Below are 25,929 nucleotides of genomic sequence, written 5' to 3'. Positions count from 1 at the left end.
TCCATCGCGTGGTTGCCATTCTGTAATTATTTTTGTCCATTTCATGTCTGCTTTCTCTTGTCATGGCAGGTCCAGCGCCATTTCAATTGCCTTATTTTCTTTATAATGTCTTCTACTTTGGTCGCTGATCTTTTCTTTTCTAAACGATTAATAATATTAAGCTATTGCATAGATTTTATCGCGGGCTTTGAGCGCGGCGACCGAATCAAGAAATTCCGTAACGAAAAAACCTAACACACGATGACGTAATATAGATGCGGCCAATACGCGTTAGAGCGGGACAGAACGCATACTGCGTATTCACATCTCTTTGACGAGATCGGTGCAGCCGGTGCGCGTTAGAGTGAGACAGACTATATAGGCGAGTTAGTCTGAGTCTGGTAGAGTGGTAGATTGAATTAATTTATCAAAGAAAAAACTGCATAAATTAATAATAAGCAATAGCTTTACCGCGGCAGTCCCCGAGTGCCACACATTTTTTAAATTATCAGTCAATTGCGCATTTATTTTAAATTATTACGGTGTAATAATAACCGGGCATGGTTGGTGGCAGTTGGGTCTAAGGAAGTATATTTAATGAAACGAAATGAATGAGACAGAGCAATATTGAAATCTGATTTGTTGTTATAATATCTTAAATACTACTTACACCTATTCACAAAAACATAATATTATTCTTGTGAGCTGTTGGTGTATCGCACCTTTAGCAGTTGGTCAATGTTATAGAACTTGCTGTAGGCTCTACAGTTAATCTTTGAATGTCATGGTGGCTGTACACACTCGGCGAGAGCTTCTCGCCGGGAGTCTCGACCGAGAGGACCGAGAGAAGAGCGCAGCCTGTACACACTCGTTACGTTAATTGTATTTAAAACACCGTTGATAATGGACGTGGCAACCGCTGCTGCTGTTTGTCTTTGTGCAATGAGTTATTATAATTTTCTTCACGTTAACCATTAAAAACAATACGAAGCCATGGCGAAGAAGAAGATGGTCACTATACACCGCAACAGAAATTGGTAATTAGGATCATAAAGTTTTAATATTATCCAAAATTTAATGATTGAACGAGTGTGTACAGGTCGCTCTCGTTTTACTCGCGAGACCCTTTGACTCGTGCGCAAAAAACCGACAGGCGACCGAGAGAGGCGAGACCAACTGCGAGGAAGCGAGGCGAGACGAGAGCTCTACTGTACACTCTCGCACTCGGCCTGTCTCGGGGTGTCTCGACGAGTGTGTACAGCCACCATTACACTTTTAGAATGTTAGTTAATCCTGGCGACGCTCAGTTGTGACAGTTATTGGGTCTCTTGTCTCTGTCGCAGCCAACTAGCTTAATTAGCTGTTCTATCAACGCAGCCTAGCCTATTCAAACTCACAAAATATCTTTATTGATATGGATTATGGGTAAACAAGTACACTTATGATCGTCAAAAAAAAAGTTAAATCAATTGTACATTTACTACCAGTTCGCAAGTCAAGGGCGTAGAGCTCTTTTTAATCGCTAAGTTTTGAGTTATACAAATAGTTTGAACTGGAGCAAATCAATACCAATTAGGATTATTTAATTATTCTTCAAATTAACTATACAGGGCCATTTAACTAGCGGCCTGATATTCAGCTAGTTGATCAAACAAGACTTGGATCGATGACATTTCATTACTTGCCTAGCCTATTGACTGCTAATTTAGATTTAAATCCACTTTTTACCACTGTCAAACTCGAAACGAAACTCTTCAAACTGTCAATGTGGCGTCGGCAAACCACAACTTTTTTACCCAGTTAGAAACATTGCTTTTTTTTATGGCTCTGGAACGATTTGTGCATTAGCCAGCGTCAAGTATAGGATTTTTATAATTCGTGCTTGTCTTTAGAAATTCGACCGTGTCCTCCATGTACGGTTTAGGCACTCGCCCGGTACCGCACAACCCTCCCAAAGGCCGAGAACCAATTTAAATTTGCCCTCAAACCGGGAATCGAACCCGGTACCCCCTAGAAACATTGCTTATGAAAACTTTTTTGAATTTAAATTTTAGAACTCTTTGGTAACCTTGTGTAGTATTGCATTCATTTGTCATTTGTTTTTATGAATTGGCGGCAAATCTAGAACTCTTGTTACACCTGAAAATGAAACTAACGCGAGAAAATTTTCGGTCAATGACTTATTATGACTTTCGTTGTGGGCTTACTCAACAAAATATGATTGGCTGCGATTAGCATTTCTTAATGAAGCTTCTCGTGCCACTATTTACAATTGGTTTAACGAGCGTGGACGTAGTAATCTCAATGATGGCACGATTTTGTTGTTAATAAAAACAGAATTCGTATAAGAATTTATTAAACAGTATATCCAGATATATCGTAGCCCCACTTCATCATAGTTTTATCAACCCAGTTCCTGAAGAGTGACACTCGCGCGTATACAGCCGGTATGTTGTTCCCGCATCCGATGCCCCACGCAACTAAACCGGTTAATTTGAACCGGTTTTGTTGGAATGGACAAACGAGGGGCGCGCCCCCGTCACCCTGGAAAAACATAGAAAATTGTTATTGCTATAACTTGTAAATATAATTTATCAAATTCCATATTTATTTGTCTTTCTTCATTGTATTAAATAAGCTGAATCGTTTATTCGCATTAAAAATGGTAAAAAAAATGTGTGCGTTAACACGAGTTGGAAGTTATACTTTGGCGTAACAAGATAAAAATGTTTTCAAAATTTTATCTTTATTCTACGTTTGTATAAAAAACGACACGAACAATAGAAAAAAGTATACGTTAATCATTTTTACCTAACAAAAGAAGTATAACTTCAACAATAAAACTGTATTCATGACAAATATGTTGCGACAAAATTTATCTATCCCTGGTCCCTAGAGATGTTATGGATATGATATTTCGGTTCTGCCTTGCGATTCTGTAACTCACTTTTCGAACTTACACAGCGGTTTTCGCAGCGGCGGACAGAATCGCAAGCTTTTTTTTTTTTTTTTATAGAATAGGAGGGCAAACAACCTTGCGGGACGACCAAAAAGGGCAGTCTACGCAGCCCATAGACACCCATTTTTTGTGGGTGCGTTGCCGGCCTTTGAGGGAGGAGTAAGCTCGCTTTTTAAACATTTGGAGGTCGCATCTCTGAGGGAAGACCCCCCCGGGAGCCGATTCCACAGTTCGCAAGTTCGAAGATTAGATTGAAGTAAAATATTAAAACGTATGGTATGTAGTAATTTATTGATATTTAAAAGTAAAACCTTTAAATATAGTCTAGCTTATCTGTTGGTATTATAATCGGTCATATAGGTCGTATACTGCCTCAGTTTTATCTATTAAAATAAAAATGCAATAAATTTAAGAGCCGTAAAAAACATTTAGCTTTATACCTTGCACATATTAACTTATAACTTATGTAAGTATAAGATATTACATGTTTTCTTTTTAATTATTTCTGTGAGTAATGAAACCATCAACAAAAACATGTCGAATCATACGAAAATGTCATAGAAGAGACCCCTAAGGAAGAATGGCCAACTGCTTTTCTCAGTGATTCCATCGAATGCAACGTGTAGAGAGGAACGGAGATTACTTCGAAAAACAATAAAGTATTGGCAACTTTCTACATTAAGTCGTTTTTCACTTTCTAAACATTTTCAGTGTTACCTAGGTATTATTAAAATAATAATTACCCTTTAAAATTATTATTCAAACATGATACATAACTGGGTTAAGGTGATGTTTTGCCATGGCGTAGGTATTTTAATATAGTGTCGTGTTACACGCTGCTGGGAACCTGCTGTGTTGGATCCAAATGGATCCTGGACTTCTTTGGACTTACTGAAGAACTTATAGAAGCTTGTGGTGACTGGTACAGTGGTCATCGTCCTTGAAGATTTGGTAATGGAGGATGCAACAATGAAGAAAGCAACTAAAGGGTAGTTTCTTACCGTGCAAGTATCCTTTCCAGGTGAACCACCAGCGCACACAAAGCTCTTGTGCAGCTTGAAGTACCTGCTGAGCCGGGTCTCTTGCAGCGCAGCATTGCAGGTCGCATGAGGCACCATGTTTATCTCCACCTTCTTTAGGATCACAGCATATCTGCCCGCTTGACCTGTAAGAGAACAATGAAGTATGTTTACTGCTGCAAGACTCGTTTTACGGTTAGCGCCTGAAAAAGACTTTATAAACGGCACTGTTTAGAGACTAGGATGTTTAGTTAACAGCCTAGTCCCTTAACAGTGCCGTTTAACCAGCGGCCTGAAAGAGTCTTCAGTTCAATTGTAAGAAACCTAAAATCATTAATATGTCAACTGTATACAGGGAATCCTGTGGGGGTATCCACTTTCACTTTCAATTAAACATATTTCTACATGGAACCAACAACAGAACTGGCGCGGCTTGTGATGCGGCTGGAAAAGGCATACAAATACAGCCTTGCGATTCTGTAACTCACTTTTCGAACTCTCACAGCGGCGGTCGCGCTGAAATCAGTCGTAAGACAGACATTTTACGATTTGGCATTCTGATAAACGATAAACTACAAGCTCCCTCCTTATCAGAATGCCAAATCGTAAAAAGACTGCTTCACAACTGATTTGAGCGCAACCGCCGCTGTGAAAACCGCTGTGAGAGTTCGAAAAGTGAGTTACAGAATCGCACGGCAGGGGTCTAGGCTCCGAATATGATTTTGTTCCATTCAGTGTTGAGACCCTTGGTCCGTGGGGTCCTAGCGCTATAAGGCTTTTTAAGGTAATATTAAACGGTTAGTCGACACAGGAGACCGAAGAGCTGGCATCTACCTCGGACGAAGAATTAGTCTGGCTATTCAAAGGGGGAACACTACCAGTATTCGAAACCTTGCCTAAAGGAACTCCTTTTAATAATATATTTTAGTTATTACATATATGTTTTAATAATATATTTTAGTTATTGTGTAAAAAAGCTTTTTCTTCATTAATTCTTCTTAATTAACAACTGGTGCTAAACTTGTTCTAAAGAACTATCGCTTGTCTTTTATAAGTCTTTAATTGTACTTAAACAAACAGACAAGAACTTACCAAACACATCCTTTCCCCATCCATTGGCAACGCAGTTTTTAGAAGTATCGAATTCTTCGTCAGTCGACGGCATGCAGATAACGTTGATATGATCAGCCAACTCCACTGGTGATTCCAGCCGGAGTAATGCCAGGTCATTTTGGACGCTCGCTGCCTGGAAGTCTGTTAAAAAAGAAATATTGCCATCAAAAAGAGTTTAAAAAAGTCTGACAACGCGGTTCTTTTACCGTAAAGTTTTTGACGTGACAACGTCTTATAAATCGATGGAGCCGGCTGCACGCACGAAAAAACATGACTCTGAGGCGTTACCTCGCTCTGAGGCGTTACTTAGCTCTGAGGCGTTCCATTTAAGGCTTGAAGTGCAAGCGAGAGCGCGAAGCGACAGAGAGGCACAATCGGACTCCGCGCTCTTCAGCGTTCGACATCTGTCTCCTATTTGAGTGAGCGATTCGTGACGTTGTCACGTTCAACTATCGTCAGTAAACCGACTTTACAGACAACCGATTTTTTTAATAATTATAAAGTTCACAAAAAAAATGTGAGCCGTCACAGGACGCCTGGCAGATGTGAAACATCGACATTATTTTGTACAAGTAATATGCAGAAAATAACACATTGTGAAGGAACTAAATATGTCATAATGATAAAATAAAATATAACGATTTTTTTCCAGATAACGATGACTCTTTATTAAATAAACATTTATTTTCATTTAATACAAAAATTTACGAATTTATTTCAAATCGTGACTACTTAATTCGTTTAACCAGTGACTTCGAAATACGCACACTATACACACTACTGCATATAGACTGTATATATAAACCATCATATAGCGTGGCTACGCGTCGCCACGCCAGCCCTGCGATTCTGTAAGTCACTTCACGAACTCACACAGCGGTTTTCGCATCGGCGGTCGCTCTCAAATCAGTCGTGAAGCAGTCATTTTATGATTTGGCATTCTGAAAAGGTGGGAGCTTTTAGTTTATTGTTTATCAGAATGCCAAATCATAAAATGACTGCTTCACGACTGATTTGAGAGCGACCGCCGATGCGAAAACCGCTGTGTGAGTTCGTGAAGTGAGTTACAGAATCGCAGGGCAGAAATCGGATTTACGTGCGGCTATAGATGTTTCACATCAAAAAGAAGGTTCTACGACCTCAGGGATGAGAGTCGCACGCTGAAGCCACTAGTCCAACACTGTTCTTGCTTCACCTAATCATGCTAAAAGTAATAAAACTTCTTACCTGGTCTGATGATAATTTCACTAACAATCCTCTCTTGAGACTGTAACCTCTCTTTTGTCGTCTGAGTATCCCATTCTCCGGCCCGGATTAACAACGACTGCGGACCGTATCTATAAGGTTTTTAAAGTCAAATATTAGACATAGATATTTATCACTAACAAAAACATATACAAAATAACAATAATCAAATAAGAAAAAAAAAATGGTGCGTGTACTTATGTACGCGCGTAAGAAGCTAAACTTCTTTGGCTTTCTTTATTTTTTTTAAATATTAAATAATTAATAATAAATATTTAGCGTTAATAATTTAACAATATTTAATATTTAGTATATTATTCAATTATTAATTAATATTAATAATAAATATTATTTTATTATATTATTAATTCAATTTAATAACTAGGTATGTTTTATAACCTTTTAACTAAGTAACAATAGGTCTTTGTGAAAAAGCATTGCTAAATTTCTTTGAAAAAATAATTAAAACTCCTTTATTTGTTTAAAAGGTACTACAAATGTCATTATGGTCATTCAAAATACTTGGCATAGCTGCTAACGTCACGCATATTCCATTTCTTTTTACTTGTAGATTGTCTTATTCCTATCTCGCTCGCGCACGCTCGGCGCCCATACTGATAATCTTGTGTCACGGTGCGCGCGCATCGTAAAATTTCACTCTCATAAATTTTTCATAACGCGCCTAAAGAAGTATAACTTCAAAAATACAGTGTACTCTGTAACACACGGGCACACGGCAAAAATGTTTGTTTTGGTTGACTCAAGCGTACAAATTGTGCGCGCACAAAATTTACACACTGCATTGCCAGAAGCCAGCGATAAGCGTGTTCTGCTAATGTTTTGCACAAAATGTTTGTAAACCATTGTGCCACGCTGAAGCCACTAGGCCAACATTCCACTTGTTCTGTAACTTCTTCTTCTTCTTATAGTGCCATCTCCTTGCGAAGGTTCTCCTAAACAATGACTTGGTGCTTTGACCAAATTAGCTGTAACTTCTATATTCTCTAAGAATCCATAGGTCTATCATCCACCTTGGTAGGAAAAACTTCGGATTGGAAGTTACAGAGCACATGCTTTGCTCTTATATCCTGGCGAAGAGAGATATTATGATTTTCTAACTGTAAAATTACAAATCAACTTACCTATAAGCGATGTGGGCAGCCGTCATCACAACCTGGGGATGGATAAGCACACCAACTCCCACATAACTCCCATTTAACGCATCCAGAAGTGCCACAACCCATGGAAACTCTCCAAATTGCGCTTCGTTGCCCTGAAATTATATTGAATTACGAATAATATTTAGCTATGGGCTAGTGTCCGATAGCCTTGAGGTGCGATGAAATCTTCCTTCAAAGAGCTTACCAATTCTTAAAAGGACGGCAACGCACTCGAAAGCCAGTGAGCAATGAGAAAAAAACGTACTTTAAAAAAAAAAAAAATGTTCTACGTTTGTAGAAAAAACGACACTAACAATAGAAAAAACTAAAATGTTGACTACGCCTAACTTCAGGGTGTCGGATTTTTGTGGCGGTGTGCGCGCGCATCGTAAACATTTACTCTCATCATTTCTCCCTAACGCGCCAAAAGAAGTATAACTTAAAAAAAACTAATTTTTTGACTATAGCTAACTTCAGGGTGTCGGTTTTTTGTGACGGTGTGCGCGCGCATCTTAAACATTTACTCTCATAATTTTTCCCTAACGCACATAAAAAATTAAAACTTCAAAATGTTTCCTTTTTAAATACGAATATATTTATTTTTTGTATTTACCATAATTGTCATGTATTTTAGAAAATATAGCTTGTAACATATACTGTAGATATAGTATATGTTGCAGGTTGTAGTCCCTTGTATTATTTGATGTTAACTTACATTCCCTCCAGTAACCTGGAAGTCTAGTCCCTTCGGGTTGCTGTACCCACAACCAGTGGGTCTGTTCGGATCAGGTTTCGGTACCGGCACCTGATCAGGCTCTCTTGGTGTTGTACAACAACGTTCAACACTCTCTTGGCAGTCTTCTTCACCAAATCTGGAATAATTTAATTTGAACCATGATTATTCTTTAGTCTATTTAAAATTATGCTGTCAACCCTGAGATTCTTTTGAATGAGCAAGACCAGGAGTACTTCAATACCAGCCCTGCGATTCTGTAACTCACTTTTCGAACTCACACAGCGGTTTTTGCATCGGCGGTCGCTCTCAAATCAGTCGTGAAGCAGTCATTTTATGATTTGGCATTCTAATAAACAATAAACTACAAGCTCCCACCTTTTCAGAATGCCAAATCATAAAATGACTGCTTCACGACTGATTTGAGAGCGACCGCCGATGCAAAAACCGCTGTGTGAGTTCGAAAAGTGAGTTACAGAATCGCAGGGCAGGAGTACTTCCATACCAGCAGTCGTGATTCAGAGGCTTAAAAGTTTATTTAATAGTTGGGACGACCGCAGAGAAGGCGGAAAATATAATAAATGACTCAAATATAGACTGTCCTCCAACTTCGATTTTGTTCCCTTTGGAGTAGAGACTCTTGGGCCGTGGGACTCAAGTGCACAGCTAATTAAAGATTTAAAGCGCCTGGTAGATAATACCGGTGATCCCAGAGCTGGTGCTTTCCTTAACGAATAAGTATCGCAATACAGCGAGGAAATGCTGCCAGCTTTAAGTAATCGCTTAACTTTAAGTGATGCCATAATAAATATCTACATCCAGACTAAAAGTACATCAATCAGGACCTGCTCAATAAAAATATATAACAAATTACCAGAAAACTTGAAGTATGAAACTGAAATAACCTGGTTTACCAAATTTTTAAAGCAATTATTATACAAGAAATTTTATTACACTGTTACAGAGTATCTGACTGATAGATTTTAATTTATAAAAGTTAGTTAATAATGTTAAGTACATTCTCCTTTTCGCAACGCGATGCCAAATAAGTAATGAATAAATAAGAATAAATATGTATAAGAATAGAATTAACTATAATAAAGCATGCCCTCTTACAACATTGCTGTGCAAAAATCATTTATTTATGTAGGTAACAATGTACACTTATGAACGTCAAAAAAAATACATTAAATGCGTCTTATTTTACATATACTGCCAGTTCTCAAATCAAGGGCGTAGAACGGACCAAGAACTGGCAATAAACTCTCCGCCACTCTTTTTGATCGCCAAGTTTTTAGTTTTACACAATGTTTGTAAGGAACTGCAACCATTACACCATGTTCCACATGACATCTTAAGTAATAAACAATAATAAAATAAATTAAAAACAAAGATTTGTCCTCTATCAGCAGAAGGCATGGTGAAATAGGAGCACGCACTTACATTCTCATACCTAACCTTATTGTGAACATGGAAGGAATGCAATAAAGATTTGAGTTTGAGTAAATCAAAAGAACGGCCGTTTACCTAATATCCAACATCCCCCAGCCGGTGATACTGGAGTCATTTATCTGGACGCCGTTGAGGTCCTTATCGCACAGGTAATAAGGTACACATTGGCATTTTACACCCTCTTTGTCCTGCAAGTACACTGGCCCTTGTGTGGGTTTGACTGTTATCTGTAATTTAGGAAAATTAAACATCAATAATCTGTCAAAATTTATGTTTAAGTTGTCTATGCGTGGTTCAAAAACTGGGGATCTATGACGTTTTTCCCCCTAAAGTCCCCCTTTAAGTGTTAAATGTTTGTTAATGTTTGTGTTTAGTCCATATTGTAGATTTTTATGTAAATATATAGAAAGCAATAAAATTAATGTATATAAATTATTCGTAAATAGGAAACAGTAGGTATATAATAATGTTATTACTCATATTTGTGTTGTCTATGCTGTATTAAAACTAACAATCGATTTTCAACCTTTTTTTAATTATTATTTTCACCGATCAATCTCCTTCGTGCCTTCTCCATCTACACGACACTGGCGAAGTACCTTGTGCTCAGTTGCACAAATAAAAGCCATTAAAAAAAAAAACTGGGGAACCGATTTCAATGATTTTGGACTGTTATTGCGGCTTATAAATTTGCGTTGCTTTTGTGTGGTCGTTCTTTGTTTCAAAAAAAGGCTTTCTAGTCGAACCGTGGATAATTCTGTTTCATTAAAACTTTAAAGCAAAAAGTTATAGTAGCGTTTCTGTTTGCTATATTATACAAAACTGCTGACCCGGCAAACTTTTGTTTTGCCATGCTTATTATTTCTAAGAAACATTAAAAATGGGGTAAAAATTAGAGGTTGTATGTATTTTTGTATGCTAAAAAAATAAAAATAAAAAATTGTATCAAAAAATAAAAATTTAGGGGTTTGAAAGATAGATAGTAGCCGATTCTCAGACTTACTGAAAATGTATAAAAAATCTAATAAGAATCGGTCCAGCCGTTTCGGAGGAGTATGGGAACAAACATTGTGACACGAGAATTTTATATATTAGATAATATTCTATCATAATTTGGCTTACATCCTCCAACCTATCCTTTCCATCAGGTGCCTTCGTTGGAGGGGTCCCGAAGATATCTGCAAGGAGGTTTGGGTCCACCGTGACTTGAGGATGAGCAGCTACGCACGCCAGGATTGTGCCGATGATTAGCAGCATCTGGAACATTAAATAATTTGTTAGGCAAAATTGGGATTTGAAAAAAAAAAATTTTTGTGATAAAGGGTAAGATAGGTATATAAGTTTTATAACAAAACTATTTCTTTTATTTTTTTTCGCAATAATTCGAAAGTTATTTCAAAATAATAAATAAACCAAACCCGAGCGCGTGTGACGTCATAATGTTAGTATTCACTCATTGCAGTTGATAGAAAAATAATAAATACAGTGTTTTGATCTATTTAATTTTGTTAATTACTATATATATATATTAATAGCCGTAAACGCTGTACTGTTAAATTGCTTTAACATTATGACGTCACAACATGGTGATCGATCATTCATGGCGCGTTTATAGTCACGTGATTTTTATTTAAATTTCATCAATTTTTAATTGTTTATAATTAATAGAAAAAAAATTGTTTTTAAGTTTTTTGCATTAAACATCAATATTATTAACAATAAAGTTTTAAAATACATAAAAAAATCATTTTTTTTTTCAAAAACCCAATTGTGCCACATAAAGTCACATTGCATACCCCTAATTTAAATTTAATACAATTATTATCATTTAGTAGGTATTACGTTACAACCGGATACTAATTTACTAACACTGGAAAACCCAGACTTGTAAAACATAGATAAGGTCAATCAAATACCTAAAGCGAAACAGCGTGATTTATACGAAATCAAACATTTCAACTGGGAAAATCCCATGTAAATAATAGTCATATAGCCATATGTATTGGCCTAATATATTGAAGTGCTTTATAGATATATTTAATGTAGTTACAATCAAGTATACAGGATTAACAATTTTCTTAACCTACAAAGTAATAATAAAAATAATAGATTTTTTTTTACTTTTAAAGACAATTCACACCAATTGACCTAGTCCCATGCTAAGCTGGTGAAGCTTGTGTTATGGGTACTAGGCAACGGATATACATACATATTATAGATAGATATACATTTAAATACATATTTAAACACCCAAGACCTAAGCACAACACCAAATGCTCATCACATCGATGTTCGTCTCAGCCGGGGATCGAACCGGGACCCATGGATTCGCAGTCAGGGATACTAACCACTAGACCAATTAGACCAAAAATTGGTACGCTCTTTTCTTGAAGGACCCTAAGTCGAATTGGTTCGGAAATACTTCAGTGGGCAGCTGGTTCCACATAGTGGTGGTGCGCGGCAAAAACTGCCTTGAAAAACGCTCAGTTGTGGAACGGCGGACGTCGAGGTGATACGGGTGGAATTTCGTATTCTGTCTCGACGTCCGATGATGAAATTCAGCTGCAGGTATTAATCCGAACAACATTAGATGAGCCTGCCCGTTTGCCCACATAGAAGATATGTATGAAAACAAATAAACAGGAAAAAACAAAATGCATTACTATTGCGATTAAAGTTGACTTGTATTATCTGTGGCGATAACCTTTTGGACCAATGTGCATAAGTGTTTTATATGATATCGCAATATTAGCTCATGAAGAAGAATTGGCCAATCTTTTTGCGTCTGACTTTCCTCCTTGGTTGTATTGATTCCCATAAACTCTCGTTCGTATGGTGAATGCAAACATCGTGATACCGTCCTTAGACCCAAAAAGTCTCTCATATCTAGTCTGACCTTCTACTTCTCTATTGGAAGAATCAAACAGTTGCAGAAACTTGATGCCCAGACCTAGAAGATTGCACCAATATACTTTTCTTTCACATTGAACAACCGCTCGTACCGAGCAGGAAAACATCCTCAAGTAGTCCTTAGATCCAAAAAGTCTCTCATATCTAGTCTGATCTCCTACTTCTCTATTGGAAGAATCAAACAAATATAGACACCTGATGGCCAGACCTAGAAGATTGCACCAATATACTTTTCTTTCACATTGAACAACCGCTCGTACGGTGAAGGAAACATCCTGAAACCGTCCTTAAATCCAAAAAGTCTCTCCTACCGAGGCTGATCTCCTACTTCTCTATTGGAAGAATCAAACAGATACAGAAACCTGATTCTCAGACTTAGAAGATTGCACCAATATACTTTTTTTTCACATCAAACAACCGCTTGTACGGTGAAGGACAACATCATGAAACCATCTTCAAACCCAAAAAGTCTCTCATATCTAGTCTGACCTCCTTCATGTCTATTGTAAGAATCAAACAGATATAGAAACCTGATTCTCAGACTTAGAAGATTGCACCAATATACTTTTCTTTCACATTGAACAACCGGTCGTACCGAGCAGTAAAACATCATGAAACCATCTTCAAACCCAAAAAGTCTCTCATATCTAGTCTGACCTTCTACATGTCTATTGTAAGAATCAAACAGATATAGAAACCTGATTCTCAGACTTAGAAGATTGCACCAATATACTTTTCTTTCACATTGAACAACCGGTCGTACCGAGCAGTAAAACATCATGAAACCATCTTCAAACCCAAAAAGTCTCTCATATCTAGTCTGACCTTCTTCATGTCTATTGGAAGAATCAAACAGATATAGAAACCTGATTCTCAGACTTAGAAGATTGCACCAATATACTTTTCTTTCGCATTGAACAACCGCTCGTACCGAGCAGGAAAACATCATGAAACCATCTTCAAACCCAAAAAGTCTCTCATATCTAGTCTGACCTTCTACATGTCTATTGTAAGAATCAAACAGATATAGAAACCTGATTCTCAGACTTAGAAGATTGCACCAATATACTTTTCGTTCACATCGAACAACCGCTCGTACGGAGCAGGAAAACATCCTGAAATAGTCCTTAGATTCAAAAAGTCTCTCCTACCGACGCTGATCTCCTACTTCTCTATTGGAAGAATCAAACAGATAAAGAAACCTGATGCCCAGACCTAGAAGGTTGCACCAATATACTTTTCTTTCACATTGAACAACCGCTCGTACCGAGCAGGAAAACATCATGAAACCATCTTCAAACCCAAAAAGTCTCTCATATCTAGTATGACCTTCTACTTCTCTATTGGAAGAATCAAACAGATATAGAAACCTGATTCTCAGACTTAGAAGATTGCACCAATATACTTTACTTTCACATTGAACAACCGCTCGTACCGAGCAGTAAAACATCATGAAACCATCTTCAAACCCAAAAAGTCTCTCATATCTAGTATGACCTTCTACTTCTCTATTGGAAGAATCAAACAGATAAAGAAACCTGATGCCCAGACCTAGAAGATTGCACCAATATACTTTTCGTTCACATCGAACAACCGCTCGTACGGAACAGGAAAACATCCTGAAATAGTCCTTAGATCCAAAAAGTCTCTCCTATCTAGTCTGACCTTCTACTTCTCTATTGGAAGAATCAAACAGATATAGAAACCTGATTCCCAGATTTAGAAGATTGCACCAATATACTTTTCTTTCACATTGAACAACCGCTCGTACGGTGAAGGAAACATCCTGAAACCGTCCTTAAATCCAAAAAGTCTCTCCTACCGAGGCTGATCACCTACTTCTTTATTGGAAGAATCAAACAGTTGCAGAAACCTGATGCTCAGACTTAGAAGATTGCACCAATATACTTTACTTTCACATTGAACAACCGCTCGTACCGAGCAGTAAAACATCATGAAACACTCTTCAAACCCAAAAAGTCTCTCATATCTAGTATGACCTTCTACATGTCTATTGGAAGAATCAACCAGTTGCAGAAACTTGATGCCCAGACCTAGAAGATTGCACCAATATACTTTTCTTTCACATTGAACAACCGCTCGTACGGTGAAGGAAACATCCTGAAACCGTCCTTAAATCCAAAAAGTCTCTCCAACCGAGGCTGATCACCTACTTCTTTATTGGAAGAATCAAACAGTTGCAGAAACCTGATGCTCAGACTTAGAAGATTGCACCAATATACTTTACTTTCACATTGAACAACCGCTCGTACCGAGCAGTAAAACATCATGAAACACTCTTCAAACCCAAAAAGTCTCTCATATCTAGTATGACCTTCTACTTCTCTATTGGAAGAATCAAACAGATATAGAAACCTGATTCTCAGACTTAGAAGATTGCACCAATATACTTTACTTTCACATTGAACAACCGCTCGTACCGAGCAGTAAAACATCATGAAACCATCTTCAAACCCAAAAAGTCTCTCATATCTAGTATGACCTTCTACTTCTCTATTGGAAGAATCAAACAGATAAAGAAACCTGATGCCCAGACCTAGAAGATTGCACCAATATACTTTTCGTTCACATCGAACAACCGCTCGTACGGAACAGGAAAACATCCTGAAATAGTCCTTAGATCCAAAAAGTCTCTCCTATCTAGTCTGACCTTCTACTTCTCTATTGGAAGAATCAAACAGATATAGAAACCTGATTCCCAGATTTAGAAGATTGCACCAATATACTTTTCTTTCACATTGAACAACCGCTCGTACGGTGAAGGAAACATCCTGAAACCGTCCTTAAATCCAAAAAGTCTCTCCTACCGAGGCTGATCACCTACTTCTTTATTGGAAGAATCAAACAGTTGCAGAAACCTGATGCTCAGACTTAGAAGATTGCACCAATATACTTTACTTTCACATTGAACAACCGCTCGTACCGAGCAGTAAAACATCATGAAACACTCTTCAAACCCAAAAAGTCTCTCATATCTAGTATGACCTTCTACATGTCTATTGGAAGAATCAACCAGTTGCAGAAACTTGATGCCCAGACCTAGAAGATTGCACCAATATACTTTTCTTTCACATTGAACAACCGCTCGTACCGAGCAGGAAAACATCATGAAACACTCTTCAAACCCAAAAAGTCTCTCATATCTAGTATGACCTTCTACTTCTCTATTGGAAGAATCAAACAGATAAAGAAACCTGATGCCCAGACCTAGAAGATTGCACCAATATACTTTTCGTTCACATCGAACAACCGCTCGTACCAAGCAGGAAAACATCATGAAACCATCTTCAAACCCAAAAAGTCTCTCATATCTAGTCTGACCTTCTACATGTCTATTGGAAGAATCAACCAGTTGCAGAAACTTGATGCCCAGACCTAGAAGATTGCACCAATATACTTTTCTTTCACATTGAACAACCGCTCGTACCGAGCAGGAAAACATCATGAAACACTCTTCAAACCCAAAAAGTCTCTCATATCTAGTCTGACCTTCTTCATGTCTATTGGAAGAATCAAACAGATAAAGAAACCCGATGCCCAGACCTAGAAGGTTGCACCAATTCTTTCATGTTTGACAATCGCTCATACGGTGAAGGAAAACATCGTGAAACCGTGTTTAGACCCAAGAAGTCGACATGTCAGGCACATAAGGCGTCGGTTACGATACAACCTTGCGATTCTGTAACTCACTTTTCGAACTCACACAGAATGCCAAATCATAAAATGACTGCTTCACGACTGATTTGAGAGCTACCGCCGATGCGAAAACCGCTGTGTGAGTTCGAAAAGTGAGTTACAGAATCGCAAGGCAGAACTCTGAGTTCACGAGGGGTGATGCACTGGAAATCATTTATTTCTCAACTGGAGGTGAAGAATGGCTAGATATTTTTATAATATTCTGGAAATATATATTCAGGGATAATGTAATATGATTTTATCGTTACAAAATACAAATCTTTCCTCTTAATACAAATTGCTTTAAGATAAAAATGGAATTGTTTTCCTGATTTAATTGACGCATTAAGGATACCACAAAGATTATATATTAATTAAAGGAACTAACACCAATAAAACTCTTTCTCTTTCTTAGTCTTTCTTGATTTGTATTTTCTGTAAATATCTAGCAAACGATTTTATTATAATAATTTGTGATAGAGCGAGACAATCAAGGCGTGGATCTGATATGTTATTTTAGCAGGAAGATGTGAAGAGGTCCTCCTAAAAGGAAGTCCTGTTCTAAAGGGAAGATCCTCGACGAGAGTAACTACTTACTGGCTGGATTAACAGCTCAGCCCTGCGATTCTGTAACTCACTTTTTGAACTCACACAGCGGTTTTCGAATCGGCGGTCGCTTTCAAATCAGTCGTGAAGCAGTCATTTTATGATTTGGCATTCTGATAAACAATAAACTACAAGCTCCCACCTTTTCAGAATGCCAAATCATAAAATGACTGATTTCAGAGCGACCGCCGATGCGAAAACCGCTGTGTGAGTTACAGAATCGCAGGGCAGCTCGGGCTGTTTTGACGAGTTTAGCTGTGTTTGGTCTTTTCGCAGTAGCGTCACGGAGTGGTCAATCGCCTGAAGGTCAGGACAGAAGCTCACTGGAGAAGTTCACCCTTACTTCGGCTACCATGAATGGGAAGAATCTCCAAAAATTGCGTGGCGTAATACTTGAACGCTTTCTTACTCGAAAGTAGGTTTAATTTTGTCATAACTAATTATAGTTAGTAATGACTCCTAAACGAATAAGAATCGCAATGCGAAGAGATTAAACAGGGAACGAAATTTTTTTAATTTGTTTTAATTTTCCATTTATTAATTTGTATATTTGTTAGAAATAAATACAATAAAAATATTAGTTAGTTAGTTATTAATTTCTGATTTAAAAATTGTTCCTACTAACCTAATATTAAAATCATAATACATTGTATTAATGCAGTCTTGTGTATCTGACACGCGTGGCTGATTTTTACACACAAGTTAATAAAATCCCTGTGTTCATTTCAAAGGCAAATATATTCTGTATTCATGATGGCCAGAAGGTTTATAATAAATAAATAATATATGTATACACAAAAGTATATAAAATTCTCGTGACAAAATGTTCGTTCCCATACTCCTCCGAAACGGCTCATCCGATTCTTATGAAATTTTTTATGCATATTCAGTAAGTCTGAGAATCGGCTACTATCTATCTTTCAAACCCTTAATTGAAAAGGGGTGTCCACCATATTTTTTTTATGATACATACAACCCCTAATTTTCACCCCTCTACGACCAACCCTTATTTTTTTATTTGTAAATTATTAACTTATGACTTAAACTCAGAGGTTTATATAGATAAAAATTCACAGAAAAACCTAAAAAGTTTTCATTCCGGAAAATCTAACAGTCTCTGGGGTAGCATAGCAACCCCATGTTCCATGTTGGTATGTACAGCCCTGCGATTATGTAACTCACTTTTCGAACTCTCACAGCGGTTTTCGCATCGGCGGTCGCTCTCAAATCAGTCGTGAAGCAGTCATTTTATGATTTGGCATTCTGATAAACAATAAACTACAAGCTCCCACCTTTTCAGTCAAGTGAGTTACAGAATCGCAGGGCTGAATAGGTAGGCTAATAAAATCACATTAAGGAGAAACGAAGTTCGCGGGGGCAGCTATTAAAAGTATAATAAAACATATACGACCTTGGGAAAACGAGTTTTAAAAAAATTGCATATAACTCGTAGCTATGACGACGGGTCATGGGGTCAAGACTGAAGACAAGATTTGCAACTGACGAAAGAATCAACCAAATGGTGATTCATTTACTTTTTGTCCAACTTTCGAAAGAGCCAGATGCGATCTGGACCAAACTGGCGTGAGAGTTTCCCGGGGATGAGTTATCCGTAAACCAACTAACTTTTTCTAAATAAATAATTTAAAAAAGTGTTTTTTGATTCTGTAACTCACTTTTCGAACTCTCACAGCGGTTTTCGCAGTTGCGGTCGCGCTCAAATCAGTCGTGAAGCAGTCATTTTACGATTTGGCATTCTGATAAACTACAAGCTCCCTCCGCTTGTCTTGTGAAATTGCTTAACAGAATACTATGAGATTCCAAAAATGACGTGAGTGACGAAGGGAGCGTTGTTAGTGGGAGTGAACTCAGGGATTAACAGAATCGCAGATCGCAGCTGGAATCTACCATAAATTGGCAAATATCTCAGTGTTATTCGCACTAGAGACCGCCGGGCTCCGACTTATCCAGAAATATCATGAGGATAATTGTCCGGGCTAGGCGAGAGACGCCAAGCGCACCTAAGTTTAAACATAGCTTATAAAGTCCCGTAGGAACGGGGAGATTTTAACACTCTCCTGCCCTGCGATTCTGTAACTCACTTTTCGAACTCACACAGCGGTTTTCGCATACATATGATAAACAATAAATTACAAGCTCCCACCTTTTCAGAATGCCAAATCATAAAATGACTGCTTCACGACTGATTTCAGAGCGACCGCCGATGCGAAAACCGCTGTGTGAGTTCGAAAAGTGAGTTACAGAATCGCAGGGCAGCACTTATCGATCGACATGATAGGAGATCTTTAAATATTGGCACATTCATCTTTCTTTTATTTCCCTTCTGATTATAAATATGTTTTATTCAATTATGATTTATGACACTATTGTTTTTAGCATTCAATAATAAATCTTTTGGTATATGGACATCTGCTCATAGTGTACACGAGCTAATAGAAATAATTTTATTTTTATTTATTTTTTAAAGACAATTCACACCAATTGACCTAGTCCCATGCTAAGCTGGTTAAGCTTGTGTTATGGGTACTAGGCAACGGATATACATACAATATACATATTAAAGATAGATAGACATATAAATACACGATGTACATAACTAACTTACTCTAAATTTTCTCGCTAAGTGAATGTAATTCTTTGAGAAATAAAGTATCTTTGAACCTAAACACTAGGTCTTGGACCTAAGCACAACACAAATGCTCATCACATCGATGTTCATCTCAGCCGGGGATCGAACCCGGGACCCATGGATTCGCAGTCAGGGGTACTAACCACTAGACCAATGAGTCGTCAAAAAATAATAATAATTTATTTCCGAGAATATGGTACAAAAATGATTTGGTGGTACAATCTAAAGGTCGCGTATTTTCCCACAATAGCGTGCATATTTGTCATGATAGGAATTTTACAAAGAAGATACATAGGGGAGACCGGGTACAAAAGTAACACTTTGTACTTCACACTTGATTTGTGGCTAGGTTTTAATATTGTCATTAAATTAATATAACCATATATAAATTCAGTTTATGTTCTTTACATTAGCAGCTCGATTTATTTTACTATGGTGTGTTTTATATGAATAACAGAGAGTTAAAAAAAAACGTCAGTTGTTACTTTCGACCACGTAGGCAGGTCGAAAGTAACACGTTGTGGGTCGAAAGTAACAAGAAGAAGAGGTTGGTAATTAATACAATATTATATGTAATACTTGTTTATTATCAACAAGTATTTATGTAAAAAGTAAAAGTTCTGCATTCTGCATCCATCCACTAGCATTGCCAGCTCCGGCACAACCAACAGGACCCTCAAGTATCATGTGGTCTTGGAATTGTTTCAATGGGAATACGAAAAAAGGAGGTATGTGTCCTCCTTGAGCATTAATCGCAACAACAACACTTATCTTCCACGTTCTGCTGAGGTTACTGCACCTACTTGTTCAGTTCCTTTTTGAGCAACAATCGTGCTAAGTTTTTGGACAGTGGACCCCTGTCTCATCCATATTCCAGATATCTTTTGGCTCAAATTTGTACCTATCAATTACCTCAGCAAGATTATCAAAAAATTTGCTCACATTATGTTCGTTGAAACTCTGAGATCTCAAACAGAGGCTCGGGTGCCGTTTTAAAAAACCCGTCAACCATTCATTACCAGCCATTTGACTATCGTGCCACCTTTCAGAAAAAAAATTATCCGCCGCTTTTCTATACACTTATGTGTCGTGTAGTTGTTCTTATGCGTTGTCGCGGCATTCTGTTGGAGTAAAGGTAATTAAATCATTACGGGGACAAAAGTAACTTGTTACTTGTGTACCCATAGGACTATGTTACTTTTGTACCCTTCCTCGTTTTTGTTGAAACATGAAATATAACCTTAGAACGGAACGAGCTAAACAAAAACAAATTTAAACAATGTACAATCAATCTAATCAAAAATAGATATGCAAACATTCAGATTACTACCATCCTTTTACGACTATGTAAACATTAAATAACAAAATATCGAAAAACTTACTTTTGGTTTGTAAAAACACTTAGTATCCTCTCACACAATCTAACAGTGCTTGAAGTACGCGGCGACTAACTACAAGTGAGGGGGGTGCTCTCAGCTATCGCCTGACGGCGGCGAAGCTGTGTTCGACCATTGGATGAATCTAGAGAGCATTTGTTACTTTCGACCCGCCGTTACTTTTGTACCCGGTCTCCCCTACATTATTTCATCACGATGTCATCACATTATTATGCTATCAAATTAATAATATTTTTAATGTTTTACACAAAAAATCAGTAATAGAATAATTATTTTTTTTCAAAAGCAGTACAGTAAGTCGAGTTTGAAAACCGTAAATTATTATAAACTTTGACTGCTATACAAAGACTAAAGATTAATTTTTACCTAATCCGCTGTTTTGCTAGTCTTGTATATACGTATAATATATACAAAAAAGTATTACTAAAGTTAGTAATACTTTTTTGGGAAAAGGGATACTCATCTTTATTAAAATCCCAGAGGCTCTTTTATCTCTGCCTTTCAATAAATTTAAGAAATGTATTAAAGAAAAGCTGTGTCAAAAGACTTACTATAAAGTTAACGATTATCTAGTTGATAAAAGGGCCTGGGACTAGTGCTAGACAGGCTACTTCTAATTAATTTGCGATATTTGTTTTAAAATAAGTGTTTGATTTTCTATTTTTGAAAGAGTACCGAGAGTTTTTTACCCCGGCTTTTTCTCTCGGCCTACACCCTCTGTCTTCTTTGCCGATGAGTAGGAATGCCTACAAATTCAAACTTAATGTTTGAAATAAATTTAGACAAGATATTTTGTAACATATTCATTATGTATGTGGTGAACTTTAATAATAATGTGACACCAAAAGTTTTTGACACACAGGATTCAATATAAAACACGCAAATCATCTAAAGACGTTCGTTACGTACGACGAATCGTTAAACACTTAAACTGGTTTAAGTGTTATAATAGGACCTGATCTTAAAAACTTATTATAGGCGACTTAATAATTTTTAACTCATGATAAACTTCAAATTACCAAGAGTTCAAAATAACAATTAAATAACCACGGGGAAGGGGAATCAAGTAATAAGAGTTTAATCATTTCTGTATTATTTTTATATCGAAAACAAGTAATCTTCTTTAAATTCAATCTATCATTGTCCAAACGATTTAAATAAACAATTGACTGCACATGTATGTAAACAAACGACACTTTTATCGAGAGAAGGGAAACCCGGGCTTCGGAAATCGTAACCAAGATAATCAACTTCAAATAACCGAGAGAACAAATTAATATCGAGTATTATATCTGAAAATAATCAAGAGATACTGACCTTTGACTTGATTCCTTGCACAAAACTACGTGCGTTCAGCTTGAACGCTAATTGGATACTGTCTGGTGTCGTAGTTCGAAGAATGATCAAGGAAACTCAAGGAAAACGAGTTTAGATGATTGCCACACGGATAGCAAATTAATTGTTTGACCGTGAGTTGTATAATGTTTTACCCAAAATTAATTTTAGCTTGTGGTCAAATTTGCGGATAACCTGGTTTCCTGATATGGCTTTGGATGGTCTCAGTCAGACACATAGACTGCTTTGTCATCTATAGTAAGAGCGGGAATAGCGCCGCTAAAAAAATATAAATAGTTTGGACAATCCAAAAGTGCACGCCTCATAGCGGTCATTCACATTAAAAAAAAATCTAAAACAATAACTCAAGTTTTTTAAAACAAAAAAAAGAAAATGAATGAAAAAAAATGTATATAGTGACGCCATAACTCTAAGGTGAGGAAAATACACAGTCGTATTTTAGTTTTTTACAAATTATAATTATACGACAGTACTTAGAACGCTAATATTAACTAGGAATCAGCCCAGGGTATAACTTTATATAATAAGAAAAAAAGTATTCTGGTACGATAAATTTTTCGACCAATTTCTCTGCCACATACATGGATCCATAAACACAGACTGACGGACGTCCAAGAATGATTGATTTTAATGTTATTATTTACTATGTTAAACAAAATAATTGTTCATAAAAAATACCATATGTGCTTGATCGATTTTAGTGCACTCATAATTCATATTATCCCCTAAGTGTTATATTAGTGAGAAAAAAGTCATTCAAGTTTCGAAAGACTGGGTTTTTTGACATGTCGAGAGTAGAGTTTGTTATAGGATAATATATATCTTCTCTTCCGTTCTAGGCCCTTGATTTGTGAACAGGCAGTAAATGTAAAATTAGAAGCATTGAAATTTTTTTTACTTTTTTTACTGATTAAGTTAAATTAATTGTAAATTTACATTTAGTACAGTTCGCAAGTCAAGAGCAAAGCGTGCAAGAAAGTTTCCGCCACTCTTTTTAAACGCCAAGTTTTTGTTACAAATTATTTGAACTGGAGCAAATCAATATTGACGACTCATTGGTCTAGTGGTTATTACCCCTGACTGCGAATCCATGGGTCCCGGGTTCGATCCCCGGCTGAGACGAACATCGATGTGATGAGCATTTGGTGTTGTGCTTAGGTCTTGGGTGTTTAAATATGTATTTATGTATCTATAATATGTATGTATATCCGTTGCCTAGTACCCATAACACAAGCTTCACCAGCTTAGGATGGGACTCGGTCAATTGGTGTGAATTGTCTTTAAAAAAAAAATCGTCAAATTTATAAAAAAGCTTTATGTCAGACGAAGTGATTCGATATTCCTGTTCGACAATCAGTGTATACGGAAAAGTCCAAGTTAAAGTTTTGAATAAGTAAATAAGGATGTTGCTATCGCTTTGTGTATTTTACGCGAAATTTTGACATCAGCTGCCAGGCAATGATACAAAGTAAATATAATTTTTACGGTATCTCCCGGAATTAATGTAAAATACCTTTTATCTATGACACCAATTATCAGGATATTGATATTTTCCACCTCACCAAAGAAGATGTGAGAAAGTATTTGAAGAGGCGGGAAGACTCTGATCTTGTTTAAGCAGTAATTTGAAATATTATGTATTATTTGTTGTTTTAAATGTTAAATTTCAGTTTTCTTTATATAGTTTCGTCTATTAATGTACTTATTTGTTTTCTGTTTTGTATATATTGTTTATCTATGTAATCTGTTTTAAATTTCTGTATTGTCTAACGCCCGAACCCAATAATCAATCTACAATCTCAGATCTGAGATCAGACTGTGACAGTCGATCGATCTCCTATCTGCATCCCAAAAACCAAACCCTACGAAGACAATCCATATTTGATAATCAATGTAAACCAAATAAAGTAAATAAAACCGTACAGATAACATTAAAATATACATATGTATGATTAAAATATAAACAGTTTTTTTAATTATTTAAATAACTGGTGTAAGTTAAAATCTGTTAAAATAATTAATTGTTGAAATCGAGCTTTCGTCAACTGTCATTTTCATACAAAGGTCTATCCACAGACACCGATACGACCTCCCATGGATAGCTTCGTGGATTGGTTATTGGCACACTTTTTACAACATTTGGATTAAGATTACTATCTCAGTATTGGTGGATTATGGATTTAATAACCTATATTGGGTTCGGGCGTAAGTCCATAAATCATAATCCAGCGGATTAAGATCGGGGCTAGACGACGGCCAGTCTTCAGCTCTGATGAAATCCAACCAATACTGCGTAGACCGAGTTCATTCACTCCATTTTAATGTCGCAAAATATTGTACAATGTATTGGCGCCAAAATGAGAAAACCCAATGAACATATAAAAATGACAGATTCCAAATTCAAATGTAATATTTTGTTTATTTTTAATTGTAACAGTATTTATGGCCAGACTAAGTGTATATATAGGGGCCTCATAGCCTAGCGGTCTTATTAAGTGGCAGCTAGGTGAGGGGTACCGGGTTCGATTCCCGGTTCGAGGGCAAGTTTTAATTTAATTTAAATTTGTTCTCGGCCTTTGGGAGGGTTGTGAGGTACCGGGCGAGTGCTTAAACCGTACATGGAGGACACGGTCGAGTTTCTAAAGACAAGCACAAATTATAAAAACTCCTATTATATACTTGACGCTGGCTAATGCACCAATCGTGCCAGAGCCATTAAAAAAAAACAGTATTTATGGCCAGACTAAGTGTATATACTGTAAAGGGAATAAGTATTTTTATATTACTAGTAAAATATTAAACGGAAAATAATAAATGGCTCAAATATGTTTTTCCTCCAACTTTGATTTTGTTCCTCTTGGGCCGTGAGGTTATAGTGCACAGCTAATTATAGATTTAAGTTGGCGCCTGGGAGTACCGGTGAGTCTAAAGCTGGGGTTTTCCTAAAGGAATAAGTATCGCAATACAGCGAGGAAGTGCAGCCAGCGTTAAAGATACATTAGGGACCAACCTTTTGAATTTTTTTATCAATTTTTATTTATTATTACTTTGTAGGTGAGGAATATTGTAAGTACTCTGTATTATGTTGAAATAAATAAACATTTGATATTACTAATACTTTCATTGTATTTTCGTTATTTTTAGTAAAATTTATGTTCACCGTAATTGTGATATATTTTAGTAACATATACTGTAGATATAACATTATACAGCGTGGCCAAAAAGTCGTGGATCAAACGCAAATAGGGGATAGATGAGGTCATCAGCGGCAAAAAATTGTTCTACGGGAGGTCTCTAAGCTCAACCCCTTCAAAGTTTCTTATTAAAATTCGATAAAATCTACATCCTGTATCTTTTTCATAACATCCACTAGATTGGTACTGATGAGTTATTGCGTTAGACATACTATTCATAGTTGTTTATTGAGTGTATTGAAGATACACTATATTATGTTATACGATGTTGTTATATGTATATTAAGTTATACGATGAAAAAGGAAGATATGTTAGGAATTTAACTGTCATTAAAATTTTAAATGTCGAAAATTAATACAAATATATTTTTTTTTTTAATTTATTTCATCGATAACAAAAACACATGGCATTTTAATTTACAATTCGTCATTAGAGATTTCAATAAATTATTTTGCATAA

At 36.6% G+C, this 25,929-nt stretch overlaps 1 protein-coding gene across 1 annotated transcript; it reads right to left on the bottom strand.

Moving 5' to 3' along the window:
• Positions 1-2,321: 2,321 nt before the first annotated feature.
• On the bottom strand, positions 2,322-22,369 carry LOC125058510 (phenoloxidase-activating factor 2-like). The gene is made up of 9 exons (XM_047662593.1): positions 22,237-22,369; positions 10,783-10,917; positions 9,736-9,887; positions 8,191-8,347; positions 7,458-7,588; positions 6,298-6,407; positions 5,050-5,211; positions 3,940-4,103; positions 2,322-2,523 (listed from the first exon to the last, which is right to left on the bottom strand). The coding sequence occupies exons 2-9, from the start codon at positions 10,915-10,917 to the stop codon at positions 2,335-2,337; spliced, it is 1,200 nt and encodes a 399-aa protein (XP_047518549.1). The 5' UTR covers positions 22,237-22,369; the 3' UTR covers positions 2,322-2,334.
• Positions 22,370-25,929: the final 3,560 nt, after the last annotated feature.

This window comes from Pieris napi, chromosome 18 (genome assembly GCF_905475465.1).
Source record: "Pieris napi chromosome 18, ilPieNapi1.2, whole genome shotgun sequence".
NCBI lineage: Eukaryota > Metazoa > Arthropoda > Insecta > Lepidoptera > Pieridae > Pieris > Pieris napi.
This window is presented reverse-complemented; position numbering and strand designations above follow the sequence as displayed.